This window comes from Coenobita brevimanus, chromosome 47 (genome assembly GCF_032717465.1).
Source record: "Coenobita brevimanus isolate Jiangsu-jjx chromosome 47, ASM3271746v2, whole genome shotgun sequence".
Classification (NCBI taxonomy): domain Eukaryota; kingdom Metazoa; phylum Arthropoda; class Malacostraca; order Decapoda; family Coenobitidae; genus Coenobita; species Coenobita brevimanus.
Genome location: NC_137000.1, coordinates 5,765,463 through 5,780,204, shown reverse-complemented (window position 1 = coordinate 5,780,204; position 14,742 = coordinate 5,765,463). Strand labels below are relative to the sequence as shown.

Here is a 14,742-nt window from a genome sequence, read left to right as displayed (position 1 = left end):
GTTGTTGAATGCTGTGAAGAGTATGTACGATGGTGCAAAGGCTGCAGTGCGTGTGGATGGTGAACTAAGTGAATTTTTCTCTTTGAAAGTTGGTTTGAAACAGGGATGTGTCATGTCTCCATGGTTGTTGAATCTGTACATGGATGGTGTAATAAAAGAGGTACAAGGTAGGGTAGTGGATGTTGGAGTGGCCCCTGGTGAGAGAGGATAGTGTTTGGAAACTCCCTGTACTGTTGTTTGCAGATGATACTGTGTCGTTGAGTGAAGACGAAGGGGAGCTGCAAGGCTTGGTGGATGAGTTTGGAAGAGTGTGTAAGAAACGGAATCTAAAGGTGAATGTAGAGAAGAGTAAAGTGATGGTCTTTGAGAGAGGTGAAGTCAGTGAATGTACAGCGAGGTTGGATGGTGAGGAATTGGAAAATGTAAGTACCTTTAAGTACTTGGGTAGTGTGATGAGTAAGGATGGAGGTTTGGAGGGTGAAGTGCTTGAAAGGGTACAGCAGAGAAGAAAGGTTGCTGGTTCTTCGAAAGCAGTGATAAGAAACAGGGAAGTGAAAAAGTTACTACATGACAGTATTGTGATGGAGGGATGGGGTGGAGAGGTATATGAGAGAGGGGGGTGTGTGTTGGTAGCAGGGCAGTGAAATGGCGGGGGACAGGGCGACTTGGAGGCGATTTGTTTGTGGCCACCCCAAACGGGATTGAGGCGTCTGGCAATAGATAGATAGATAGATATATACACACATATATATATATATATATATATATATATATATATATATATATATGTGTGTGTATGTGTATGTATGTATGTAATAATACCTCGATATTCAGTACTCCTAGATGCGATACCCCGGCTTAACGATGGGGGTTGAAATTGCACCATACCCCCCCGAATGATGGCCAAACGCCGGTTTAACAATGGGCTTTTTATTTTTCTTACCGATTTTGATGATATTTTTTACTATAATTGTGTTAAGGTTGATTTATAAACAGTTTTTAGACTTCGATTAATGTGTTTTAGCCATAGGTGGGGTGAACATTGTCATTTTGGGGTACAGCTTACTAAGCTTGATTTTTTCTGGACTTATATTTGACGATATTCAGTTTTGATTTGTTGGTTTTAGTGAGTTATGTACAGGTTTTAGGCTTTGGTTCACTGCCTTGACAGCTGTTAGACCATTTAGATTGCCATTAAACCTGTTTTTGGGTTCATCTGGGTGGGTTTTGGACTTGGGTTAGGGGGAAACCCAAGGCTAGTAAATGGTCCACATTGAAATACATGTTAAAAGTACCCCGATATACTATACCCCGCCTAACGATACGGTTTTACGTAACCAATTAGATCGTTAAACCGGGGTATATCTATATCTATCTATCTATCTATCTATCTATCCATCTATATATTATATATTTATGTGTATATATATATATATATATATATATATATATGTTTGTGTGTGTGTGTGTGTGTGTGTGTATATATGTGTGTATATGTGTATACACAGTAAACTGAAGAATTATTAATTAATTTTGTCTTTTTCTGTAACAGTTCATTATTTTATAAAGTATATATATACAGTATTATCCTTGACAATTTTAGGTTATGAAATATTGGTTAATTAATTGACTATAATGTTTGTTAAACTTAAACAGGACATCATCGGTTTAACTTTGCTGTTTCTCTGTTAACACATAGATTGCAAGCCACAGCTCAGGCTTTGCTAACATTCCAGTGGCCGTGCATCACTGCAAATTACTCCACCCCTATGCAAACTTACGCATGGTGCTTCGCAAGGATGAAGAGAGAGAGTTTTTTTTTTCACCAGATGATGGCCTGGATGTTTATCTTGAAATTTATGATAAACAAAAACAAAACAAAATTTTTTCAATTCTTTCATTACACCACAACGCAAACTTTTTTGCGCACCTCGGGGTGGGATAAAAAACAGGTACCGTAATTGCGCAATCTATGGGTTAACTCACACAGTATGATTAAATATTTTTTGTTTTATTCTTGTTATCTGCAAGTGATTTTAATTAGTTTAGGAGAGAGTTTGCAAACAGGAGGCTTAAACACACAGTCATTAACCATGTCACTGATGGGACACACTTTTGTGAAGAGGAAAATCTTTTAGATATAGCAGTTGTTGGTAGGTGGGGGCACTCTCCATCCACTCACATGCTGTAGTGCTGCTTGGGTGTCTGCCCTTTCCTCTCTCCCTTCCTTCCTCTTCTGTGTTTCTTTCCTTCATTCCTTCCTCTTCCTTCTGCCTATGGGTGACTGCACTGAGTGATAAGCCAAATAGTTTCTCATATACTAGGAAACCAGTTACTGTGCTGGATGCTAACCATATAACCAGATTATGACAGCTTGTGATTTAGTGGGTAATTAAGGCACATCAGTTGGATTGAGCCTATGTATGTTTATATCCAAGGGATGGTTGCGCTTTAATGCTCACGTAATACCACTCAGGGATGAGTGTGGCTGGTCACTCTCATCTTAAATGTCAGACCAACTTGCCTAGCCCTGGGCTTCTACACTCCTCATGGGGCAACATAGGATTGGATGACAGATGAATGGATGAAGAATAAAATAAGATACAGTATCGTATTGAAGTGGTTACCTTTGTCACATTGCTTTAAGTAGCCTTGTAAAATGTAGGGGCTAATGGGAAAAAAAAAAAAAAGTATGTTATGTTTAAGTCGTGATTATCATATACTGTGCTTACTTTCAGATGGAGCGTAGTCACCAGGCATGGCTGGAGGACCTGGCAGTGCGAGTGATGTGTGTGTTAGCTCTTGATCGCTTTGGAGATTTTGTGTCGGACCAAGTAGTTGCTCCGGTCAGGGAAACTTGTGCACAGCTCTTGGGTCAGATATTCAACCAGTTTTACTTTGTTGATTTAATACCATGGTGGTCCGTGGGGGCGCTCACCATCCACTTAACTCGATATAGTGCTGCTCGCAGTTGCCTGCCCTTTCTTTTCTTCCTTCCTTCCTTCATCTTCTGTCTTTCTTTCCTTCATTCTTTCCTCCTCCTCCTGTCTGCGGGTAACTCTACACTGAGTGACAATCCAAATGGTTTCCTGTACACCAGGAAACCATTTACTATGCTGGATGATAACCATATAACCAAATTATGGCACTTGGTGGTTTGGTGGGTAATCAAGGCATTCCAGTTGGATTTAGCCAGTGAAGGTTTATAGCCAAGGGGTGGTTGGGGTTTATTGCCAACTTAATACCACTCAAGGATGAAAGAGGCTGGTCACACTTATGTTGTACTGTCAGGACCAACTTGCCTAGCCCCAGGCTCCTACGCTCCTCATGGGGCAACACTGGATTCGATGATGATGATGTCATATTTTGTTTAGATATATATCTTGTCCAGGGCGTGCATGCTAAAAATATGGTACATTGAAACAAGGCTACTTACTTTCATTTATATGCTTTACTAATTGTGGCATATAGCTATTTACTGTACAATTTTGCAATTAAATTCCAATTTACAGGGAGCATTGTACACCTAATGAGTGAGGATGGTGTGGATGGCGTGATGGATCTGCTAGAAGCCATGTTGTCAAGAGGGGAGTGGGAGGCTCGGCATGGTGGATTGCTGGGTCTCAAATACCTTCTGGCTGTAAGAGATGATCTCAGGACAACACTACTGCTCCATTCTTATCCTCATATCTACAAAGGTTTTTTATATCCGTCTGTGTGTCTGTTAGCAAGATTTTAATAAAATTATTGACTGGAATTGCACCATACATGGAATAATGATTGAGGACCATCAGAGGAACAAGTGATTGAGTTTTGGCTGAAAAAGTCGTGGATCATAGATCAGGGACAAAGTTGGTTCAGATGTTGTTAAATTTAAACCAAACCTTTTCATAGTGTTGGAGGTCAGAAAAGGATTAAGTGTTTGAATTTTGAGAATAATCAGTCAGAAGTAAAGTCACAGGCAAGGTCAAAGGTAACTTGCATACAGTAAGGTCCCGGTTTGCGTCGGAGTTCCGTTCCTGAGACGTGACACGAGTCAATTTTGTACATGACTTGAGTTTCTGACTGTACGTCATACATTTTTACCTTACATCAACACAGGTTACGCCAATGCGTTTGTGGATTTTTCAACCATACATCGTGTACTGTATACATAATACTCTTGTGATAACCGGTATGTATATGAAACACACACTTTTGAGCTTTTGATTTTTATTGAATAAAAAATGTATTGTACTCCTGGTCCACCACTTCATCCCTCAAGAGCCTCTCATGCATCACGGTCATGGTGGTAGTGGCACGTGTTGATGTTATTGTGGCAACGGCGGTGGTAGCTTAGTTAGGTTGCCATTTCCTCGCTCTTTCATCGTCTTCAACACATGTGCACACAGCCACCTCACGCTTTATTCCTTAACACTGATGTACCCAAGCAATTTTGTTACTGTATCATACAGTGAACTTGACTGTAGATTATTACCTTTAAAAAAAACAACAACAACAGTAACATCATTACCGGTACAATAATGTAGGCGTTGGTAACATCAAGTTTGACGGTTATTTTTTAATTTATTTATTTGTTTATTTATTTTCTTCTGAAAACAAAATTATTTCACTGTTTGAGTAACTAATTGATTAATGAAGATGCCAAAGCCAATGTAACACATACCTTTTGGCAACATCAGCTTGACATTGCTGAGGTGGTGTTGCAGAAGGCACTGCTTCAGGGGAGTCCGGGTATGAAACTGGGGATGGGGTTGTGGCTAGGTATTCAGTTCTCTTGAAAAACTGGAGAATTGAAGACTGCTTGGCAGCATATTTGTTTTCGTCGTAGATATCGACGATAAATCAGCTGCCCTGTAAACTTTGACAAATTGCTGATCATTTGGGTCCTGGTCTTCGAATGTAGCCATTGCTTTCTCCAGGAAGTCAAAAGCATTTGCCATTTCTTTGATCTTAAATTCTTATAGCGGTTCTGCCTTGTCATTTTCTTCATGCTTTTCCTTTTTTTTTTTTTTTTTCCTAGTTCTTGTAAATCTTCAGTGGTTAACTCTTGGTCATGTGATTCAGTAAGTTCGTTCACGTCACTCTCGTCTATGTCATGATTTAATTCATTGCCAGTTTTCACACAGTTGAGTTTGACTTCATTTGCACTGTCTTCATCAGACCCTTTGAGGTCATTCAAGAGATTAGGGCACTTGAGACGTCTCGCAACAGACAGCAACACTTTGAAACCCGCTCATTACCATTATTTCTTCATTATTTTGTTTTCTAAAATTTCCTTGTAGCGGACTGTCATAACCTCGAGATTGACGTAAGTCAGGAATGGCATAACCTGGGACCTTCCTGTAGTTGTCACTAAGTGTACACCAAACTTGGTGTTAGGTTTTAAGGTCACGATGTAGCAGATGGATGGACATTAAATATTATTGCCTGTAAGTAGTAAAGTTAACTAGAAAATGCAACACTTGATTCAAGGGGTTAAATGTCTTTATTTTTGGTATCAGGTATACTAGATGAGATGGATGATGTAGTGGCAGTAGGTGCCTCTTGTCTAGTGCCGGTGGCTGAGTGTGTTGTATCACGACTGGAGGATACAGTGGTTGCTCAGTTGGTAGATACACTGTGGGACTCACTCCTTGACATAGATGACCTCACGTCGTCTACCAACTCCATCCTTATGCTTCTTGCCAAACTTCTTGCAGATCCATCTTGCCCACACAGGTAAATAATGATCTGTCTTATATATCTGTCTATAGCCAGATGCCATAGTCCCTGAGGGAGTGACTGCAAACAGACTGCCTCTATATCACTTGCCCTGTACCATTTGGCTGTCCTCCCTCTAACCCACACTATCCTCATTCATATACCTCCTAAGTCTTTCTGTGTTCCTTGTTTAAAGTAGAGTATATTAATGACTGAAGCAAGTCTTTGTTATAAACTTTTTTTTTTTTTTTTTTTTTTTTTTTTTTAAGGCTTCAGTAAATTACATAAATGTTCCCTGAGCCTCCATTGGTCCTTTGAAAATTGACTTGCTATTTTCCCCACTTATAGTACTGTACTGTACCATTTATGTGGAAAAAACTTTTATGTCCTGGAAGAAAGTATATACTTGAAGACTGCCAGGACATTATTGTATATTTTTTTAACATATTCTTGACAGGATTGGAAGCAGCCTAAGTGAGCTGGTTCCACGCCTGTGGCCATTCCTTTACCACAGCAGCGAGTCAGTACGAGGTTCAGCACTTCGAACACTCCATATTCTTACCCAGTGTACCAAACCTCCTGTCAGCTCATTCAAGGACTCCTCTTCAGGAGCTCTCAAGATATTCAGTACCTCCTCTGATTCTTCAGTAGTGTCGTCCACCACATCCTCTGATTCATCCATAAAATCCTCAGTTGAATCCTCTACCACACCAACACCCAGTGATAGTGGTGATGACCAGGTTCATTGTAAAGATGTTGCTGTTAAATCTGAAAATCTTCACAGTGAATTTGAGCTTGGAATGGACAGTGTGACCATTAAAAATGGTGAGATGGAAAAAGAGAATTGCAGTGTATCTCAGAATAAATTAGATGATGATCAGTATATGCTTTCCAAAATGGAAGTTGAGCAAGATGGAAAGATAAGGGAAAAGGATGATGGAAAGGACAGATATAAAAACCCTGGTGAAACTGAAGCAGTATGTCCTGCTGATTCTAGTGTAACAAAAATGGATGCTAGTAATAACCAGATCAAAGTTGAATTTTCTATCGTAGCAGTAGACAATAATCCCAAAGATGAAGGTAAAGGTCAAACAGAAGTGGATACTAGTACAAATACCAAAGACATGGACGGTAATAGCTATTTGTGCGAGTGGTTGAACCCCATCATCAAGCCAGCTTTAACACACATTTTCCAGAGGGCCTTGTTAGAAAAATCTGAAGAGAATATTGAATTAGTTTTCAAAGTAAGTGTAATTTGTTCTTCTTTATGCTCACGAAAGACAGCCTGAGAGAGCTTTTTGACTCTTTATGAACTATTTTATTATCTTCTGTAGGCATTAGGTGATGTTTCCAAAACGCTTGTTAAAAATGTCCATGCATTTGCCTTCCTGGTAGTCAGGTTCTTGTAATACCCATCTATGGAAGTCGGGGGCTATATTCATAAAATTGTCTTAACTAATTCTTACAGGAAGCAAGTGCCCAGGGCTGTTAACTATTGTCAGGGATAGATTTGTTTGGCCATATTTTGCACTTCAGCATTCATTGTGATTTGATTATGTAAGTGTTTGGTAGTTGTATGAAGATAAAAGTATGCCCAACCAGGCTTCTGCACAACTTTGAGATTTAAAAAAAAAAAAAAATGTGAATACAGCTTCAAATGTTATCAACAGAGTCTAACTCGAGAGAATGTTGCAGAAACTTAACGGGATGCCGCAGAGACAGAGGTAATCCTCCTCCTCCCCATCATCATCATGGTAACAGAGGGATGGATTGAGTGTCTGCTCACCAGTTGGTGAGAACAGTTGAGATGTTTCACTGCTTTTTGAGGGCTAGGTCATGGTCTAGTAATAGAGGAGTGGGATGTTTATTTAATGGTCACATTTTTTTCTGTAAGTTAAGTTTTGAATTTTATATAAAGTTTGATTTGAAATTTCATATGAAGTTTAATTTGGAATTTCATATAAATTTCTTTAATTGTTGAACTTCCTTAACCCTCCAAAACTAAGGCATGCTGCACTTGGGGTTTTGCAGGTAAGATAATGTATGGTTCATAGGTGCAAAGCTCATAGATCCAAAACTCAGAATCTCCTAGATCCAGACCATAAGAATTTACTTCTCACTTGGGTTTTGAAAATGCATCACATTGTCACCCCTAGGTGATCCTGGCCCTAGAGAGTTAAAGAAACTGATGGGTATCTTGGTGGTTAACCCTCCACAGCCCAGGGTTCCTTGATGTGAGATTTTGTGGGGATGGTACTTCATGTGTTACCCTTTGTCTGGCTACCTGCTCATAACTGCAAAGCCTATAAGTCCAGATCTTAGGGCTGCCTCTTCAGTCAGATTTTGAAAACTCCCACAACATCACCTGCTGTACCTTACAGAATTAAAGGTCATTTCCAGGCCAAAAAATGTCCTAGTACCAGTATGCCATTTTAATACACACACACAAATGCATGTGTGCACAAAGAAACACAAACACACAAATGCGTGCATGCACAAAGAAACACACACACACAAATGCGTGCGTGCACAAAGAAAGTTAACCATTTATGTTACAGTCCAGTAGATGTTGATTCCTTTATATGGCACCTCATAAAACTTGCCATCACATTGTGTGTTGTGTTTATTCAGTTATTTACTTTCCCTCCCAGATCTGGAGTCAGATGCTGAAGAGTGTATCACTAGATCACCTGCTGCCAGCTGTATGTCCTTTGGTGTCCTCTTGGCTCTGCCTTACCATGGCTAACCCTAAGCTCCCACTTGACCCTGCGCTACTACTTATTGCACACCATAATAAGGTCAGTGCCAGTGTGGTCATGATAGCAGTTTTTCCTTCATCACCTTCATCCCCTGACATTATTTCCCACAAATAGGAGGTGGATGGTTGCTGTTGTCCCTAGCAGATACAACTATGGCGCCAGCATGATTGCTGTCGTCAAAAGTCAGGTAGCTGGCGTTGTGCAGTACTTCAGGCAGGTAACTCAAACTATATTTTTGCACTCAGAGTTTGGCTGTGATTATTACACATGAAGGTCTCATCTACACAATTATAATCTGCTCCCTGGAGTAGGTTGAACTCATTAACCTTGGATTATAGTTGACCTGGAAGGAAAGCTCTAAATTCATACCCAAGGGTGGAAATAGACTGATGGCGAGAATAAAGACATATGACCACTTAAAAAAGTGGAAAGAACTTAGTGGCACACTGGTGGTGTTAAAGCTACATGACACCTGATACCACAGGTACAGTAAAAGTCCTCTCATTCGACATCTGGTTTTACAGTATTTCCGGTCTTCAGGCGATTTTCACAAATAGTCACATTACGAAAGTTCTCTGCTTTTTCGGCACACATGCTGAGCTGATCAGCACCTGCAATGGGGTTGCCAGCTCGTTGCTGGTACCCGTGCACCCATAGTTGCCAATTGGCGCTGTTGCCGCTAGATCTAATGCTTTTCATAATACAGTAATCCCTCATTTGTCCAGATATAATAGAGCCAAAGGCATATCCGGGTAGTGGCAACATCCAGATAATGAACACTGCCCAACTTATTTGTACTGTATCTATGCTTAATTTGGCAGTGATTTCTGGTCATTCAGGCATATTTAGACATCAGAACACACACAGGCATATCAAAAGTAATGGTAAATACCACGAAAACCATGCAGAAAAACCAATGAAAACCAAAAAACACCCTACCTATACACTACTGTATGTACTGTACCCCTCCTTATTTTGGGAGTGTTTTCAAGTCATTCTGGCATATATTGGCATCAAAACATACATAGGTATATCTATCTATCTATCCACCTATCTGTTGCCAGATGCCATAATCCCGAAAGGGGTGGCCATTTGACTCTATTTGTTTTAATGGGAGAGGCACTAACCCTCCACCAACCCACTTGTTGACACGTAGGGAACACGTATGGTTTGGTTATGTGATTTCTACCCAGCGTTGCAAATGGTTTCTCAGCCCACAGGAAACCACCCGGCCCATTACTCAATGCAAAGCCACCTGCGTAGGAAAGAAAAGCAACAAGAAGTGACAGGAAAGATGGGAGAAAATAGGAAGAGAGGAGGGCAGGCACAGAAAAAGACTGACAAAGGCTAAGGAAGAAGTAGGCAGCACTACATCAAGTGAGTGCTGCCTACTTCGTCCTCAGCCCCCACCACCTCCCTTCTGCACCCGTCCCCCTCTCCCTCCTCTTCTCCCATCCTTCCTGCCACTTCCCACTGCTCTTCCCTCCCACACAGCTGCCTCCACATTGAGTGACAAGCCAAATAGCCTCCCGCAAGCCTAAATAATTTTCAACACCAAGAAAACCATGCAAAAAAAAATAAATAAATAAATAAAAAATAAAAAACACCCTAGTTAAACACTATAGTATGTTCAGTACCCCTCCTTATTTTGGTAGTGTTTTCAGATCATTCTGGCATATTTGGGCATCAAAACATACATAGGAATATCCTAAATAATTTTCAATACCAAGAAAACCATGAAAAAAAAAATACTGAAAACCAGAAAACACCCTACCCAAACACTATCGTGTGTACAGTACTTCTCCTATTTTTGGCACTGTTTTTGGGTCATTCTGCCATACTGTGACCTCAAAACACTTATAGGAATATCCTAAATAAATTTTAGCATCAAGGAAGCTATGAAAGAAACCTAAAGCTACCTGCCGTAAAACATTCGGTCGGAGTGCTTACCACCCAGTGCACCACTGCTAGGCTTCGTAACGCCACCTCCAGCAGGTTGTCCTGTGTGGGCTAGTGGCAAACGCTAGTGCCTAACAGAGGTAAAAAAAACTCCTCATCATTTTCAACCTCCTGGAGCTGGGCGATGACCGGTGATGTGCGGTGCAGTGATGGTGGCCTACCCACCTCAGGAGACTCCGAAGACGGTCGCAGACTTACGTCTAACGGAGACTCAACGGCTGTCGAAGTGCCCAGTTGAGGGTCCGAAGGTGAAGGCAGGAAACAAGCGGGTAGTGTTGGCGGTGGTGAGAATGGGCTGGCATTCGTGGGGATCACAGGCTTGAAGAACGAGTCGATCCTGGTGTGACGGTAGGACTGACAATTCTGCCGGAAAATAACAGCATTCCGGACTGCCTGCAGCTCCATTGCCAGGCGGAGCGGCACTAAGCCCCTGTTGCAGCCTGGACGCTTGGCATACACCAGCATCCCCTCCAGGTAACCACGGAGGACAATGAGATGAGGGACTGAAGAAGTTGCGGAGGGCTGTGAGTCAGGGTCCTCATCCTTATCCTCTTCAGTCCCGCTGTCCTGTTCCGTGCCCGCAGAGGCAGCAGCAGCGATCTCCTCATCAGACAGGGTCTGGTAACCAGGATCACCGCCATCGTCATCCAACCGATCCTGCACGTCATCGACGTCCACCTGCTTTCCTGCTTGTCTAAGGCAACTGTGGAAATCATCCACGTCAAACCCCTCGGAGTTGTGCTCGGCATCGATTCCCTGCAGGAGACGAGACCAACTGCTTTTAAGGATTTTGACGGAGACTTCCTTCCACGTGTTTGCCCAGTTGAACACGGCAGACTTCAGGCCGTAACGCTGAAGATTTTGCAAGGTCTGCTCCCCACGTGTGTCCTTCATCGCATCCTTATCCTCCAGCACCACCATCACTTAGTTCAGGAACCTCCGGCAGTACAGTCTCTTGGCAGCCACGATAACACGCTAGTCCATTGGTTGAATTAGAGCAGAAACATGCACCTAATCCACCCATCAAAAGTAACCAAATCCTTCTCAGATGGATGCACAAGAACATTGCCCAGGAGCAGGAGTGCCTTCACTTGGTCATGAGTGATTCCAACGACCTCCATTTGATAATGGATAACCTCCTTGACGAAATGTCTGTGGAACCAATCTCTGAGGATCTTAGCGGTAAACCAGGCCTTCACAGAAAGGTACCACACAACAGGCAGGCTATCCATCAACTCACGAAGACAGCGTGGTTGCTTTGCACGCCCGACAACAACGGGTTTGATGCGTTGCATCCTGTTAGCATTGGCACAGCACAAAACAGAGACACGTTGACAACTTCCGACAGGCACAGACTTCTCTTTTTCCTCAGCCAGGGTGTGGGTGGGCAAGGAGCGGTAGAACAGAACCGTGTGCCTTATGCCCAGGAAATCCATGGCATAGCTTGAACCAAAAGAACCATCCCTCGAACGTCTTGAAGCCGTACGCATTGTGCAGGCAAGCAAACTTCGCAGCAGCAGCCTTTAACTTGGTCCCATGCAACAGCACACTGGCACCACATTGCCGATGAAACCACAACAAAGTTGAACGGTCGATAATGGTGTGCCGAGCCTGGGCTTTTACCTTCCTGTTGCTGCAATGTGTGCTTTCGCCAAAGTCCTGTCCGTACTATGTAAGCTTGTCACATGACTTCATGTTATCGAACAGTGTTGAACGGGCTAGATCATATTCGGAAAGAATGCATCCTGTGGTCCAGCCCGCGTCAACCTTGCCCAATATCTCACGCTTCTTCTTCAGACTCAGAACCTTCCTCTTCTGCTTCTCAGGTGGTGATGGGGCCATAACCACACACACAAGAATACAGCAGAGCAGGGACACAACCTGAAGAAGGCAGGGAACCACCACAAAAGCAACTGCAGTCACAGCCATCGATGCAAACGGAACCACTCACGAGGGGCAGAAAGGTGGGAACTGAGGTGTGGGCTTCAGTTTGCTGGCAAGCAGTACAGTACAGCGCTGCCATATCGCACCCAGCGGTTGCTTTCGAGCACAGAGGATGCCACACGCAGCAAACTGACATCTCTCTGTAAGGTTTACTTCCGTTTGCCCAGGCAAGGGTTAGTACGTGATGGCAACAGCAGATGACCAGTAGATCACAGCCTCAGGCAGTGTATGACTCACACAGCCTGCCAGGCGACTCTGATCATTCGGTAGGGAAGCGGACAGGTGCGCATGATGGGGGGTTTCCGCACTAATCATGGAGGCTGGGGGACTCCCGCCATTTGCTGTAGGGCAGGACGGGCAGTTTTACTGTACATTTACTTGTGGGTTGTGGTTTGTGTTACACGCATGGTGGTCACCGGTACCCCTCAGCCAGGAACAATGCTTGCCTCCTCCGTTCAAAAATAACCAGAGAATTTTCTCGAAGATATGCTCAGTGTCTTTCCATGGCAGAATTACATAGGGTATCATTACCTAACATTACCAAACCTAACCTTTCCTAATAGGGCTGCTTGGCTAAGATGGCTGACTGTGGTATTGAAACGAATACCCATACCGAATGGAAGTGTATTGTACAGTAGAGGACAGTATTGTACGCTACACACTGTACACACATACAGTACTGTACTGTGTACAGTACAGTACTTTAGTATCATATACAGGCATACCCCAGTCTAACAATGTAATTGGTTAGGTAAAACCCTATCGTTAGGCAGGGTATCGTATATCGGGGTACTTTTAACATGTACAGTATTTCAATGTGGACCATTTACCAACCTTGGGTTTCCCCCCAAACCAAGTCCAAAACCCACCCAGATGAGCCCAAAAACAGGTTTAAAGGCCATCTGAATGGCCTAACAGCTGTCAAGGAAGCTAACCTAAGCCTAACACCTGTAAATAACTCGCTTAAATAAAGCCGGAAAATCATAAGGAATAGGTTAGAAAATATCAAACACCTCTCATCACGTTCTTCTTGTAAGTCCATGTCCGGTCCTGGTCATCATCCTTGCCATCCCCCCCTGAGGCTAGGATGTAGTGCTCCCTAACATTCAATCCTCTTCCTCGAAGCCCTCAAACCCCATCTCCAGGGGAGGGTCAGAGGAGGGGGGGGGAAGCCTGGCGAGGTGGGGTGGTCGTCGCGGGAGACTGATGCACTTCCTCTGAGGGTGGCGATGGAGTGCGATGCAATGACTCAGGAGGTGGCGATGGGGTGTGATGTGATGGCTCAGGTGGTGGTGATGGGGTGCAATGCAATGGCTCAGGTGGTGGTGATGAGGTGTGATGCGATGGCTCTAGGGGTGGCAATGGAGGGCGATGCGATGACAGAGGAGGTGGTGAGGGAGACAGCTGCGATAACCGGTGAGGTGGCAAGGGAGAACGCTGGAATGAATGATGAGGTAGCGATGGAGTCAGTTGCGGTGGCTCTCGTCATGACATGGGAGACAGAGACACTGGCCGAGGTGGTGTGGGAGATGGAGGGTGGGACGAGGTAGGCAGCGATGGAGTGGCAGAATGCTTTAGTGGAGACACAGGGGAGATGGGGATCAGCTGGAGGTTAGGTCCAGCACTACGGGCCGAACATGTCCTCGGCAGGAATAGAACCTGGGTGTTTCTTTCATGGTTGAAGGCTGGAGAGATGCTCTGCTCAAGGGCTGGGGAGATCCTGTGTGACTTGTTGGTATGGTGGGGGTCTGCTTGAAGAAGGCTGTGATTGTAGTCTGCTTGGCCACCCTCTTCTTCTCCTCCTGCATCATCCTGTACACTTTCATCCCCTCCTCGAGCCGATTAGCTGTGTCCCTGCTTCGTCCTGGGAGGGGGGGTTGTGTGTCCGCATAAGATCAGTTATCTCATCCAGCTTCCTTAGCATCTCCTTTAGGCTTTTAATATTCAGAGCTCGCACTTCAGGGACAACCTCCTCCTCCTCTTCTGCCTTCTGATGCACCTGCTGGATCTCCATATTGAGGAGCTCCTTGTTGCTGAGCTCCTCCCTGTGGCTCTCAAGAACCTCCTTGTCATACTTGTCGACCTCCCTGAAGCCCGCCTTGTTTGACAATTCCACTGTGTCCTGCCGCACATGCTGCACAGGCGGAATTTGCATGCCCTTGGGGAAGCTGGTGAAGGAGTGGATGCACTCTGGCTAACCTCACTCCACTCTGCAGTGATAATCTCTAGGGCATGACGTATGTTGTAGCTCTTCCAAAACTGCTGCACTGTTGTCCTGTCATCACTGTCACAGGTCCTTACCAACTGCTGCATAGTGTGGCGGAGGTAATAAGCCTTAAAGGCAACGATCATCCCATGGTCCATCGGCTGCAACAAG

The 14,742-nt window shown here is 43.8% G+C and overlaps 1 protein-coding gene across 1 annotated transcript in view; it reads left to right on the top strand.

Moving 5' to 3' along the window:
- Window positions 1-14,742, top strand: part of Hel89B (histone acetyltransferase 1) — a 161,048-nt gene that overhangs the window by 37,171 nt on the left and 109,135 nt on the right. The window contains exons 7-11 of the mRNA XM_080271725.1: window positions 2,739-2,874; window positions 3,513-3,698; window positions 5,505-5,721; window positions 6,161-6,947; window positions 8,355-8,501. Of these exons, the coding sequence (XP_080127851.1) occupies window positions 2,739-2,874; window positions 3,513-3,698; window positions 5,505-5,721; window positions 6,161-6,947; window positions 8,355-8,501 (1,473 nt within the window). The remainder of the gene's footprint in view (window positions 1-2,738; window positions 2,875-3,512; window positions 3,699-5,504; window positions 5,722-6,160; window positions 6,948-8,354; window positions 8,502-14,742) is intronic.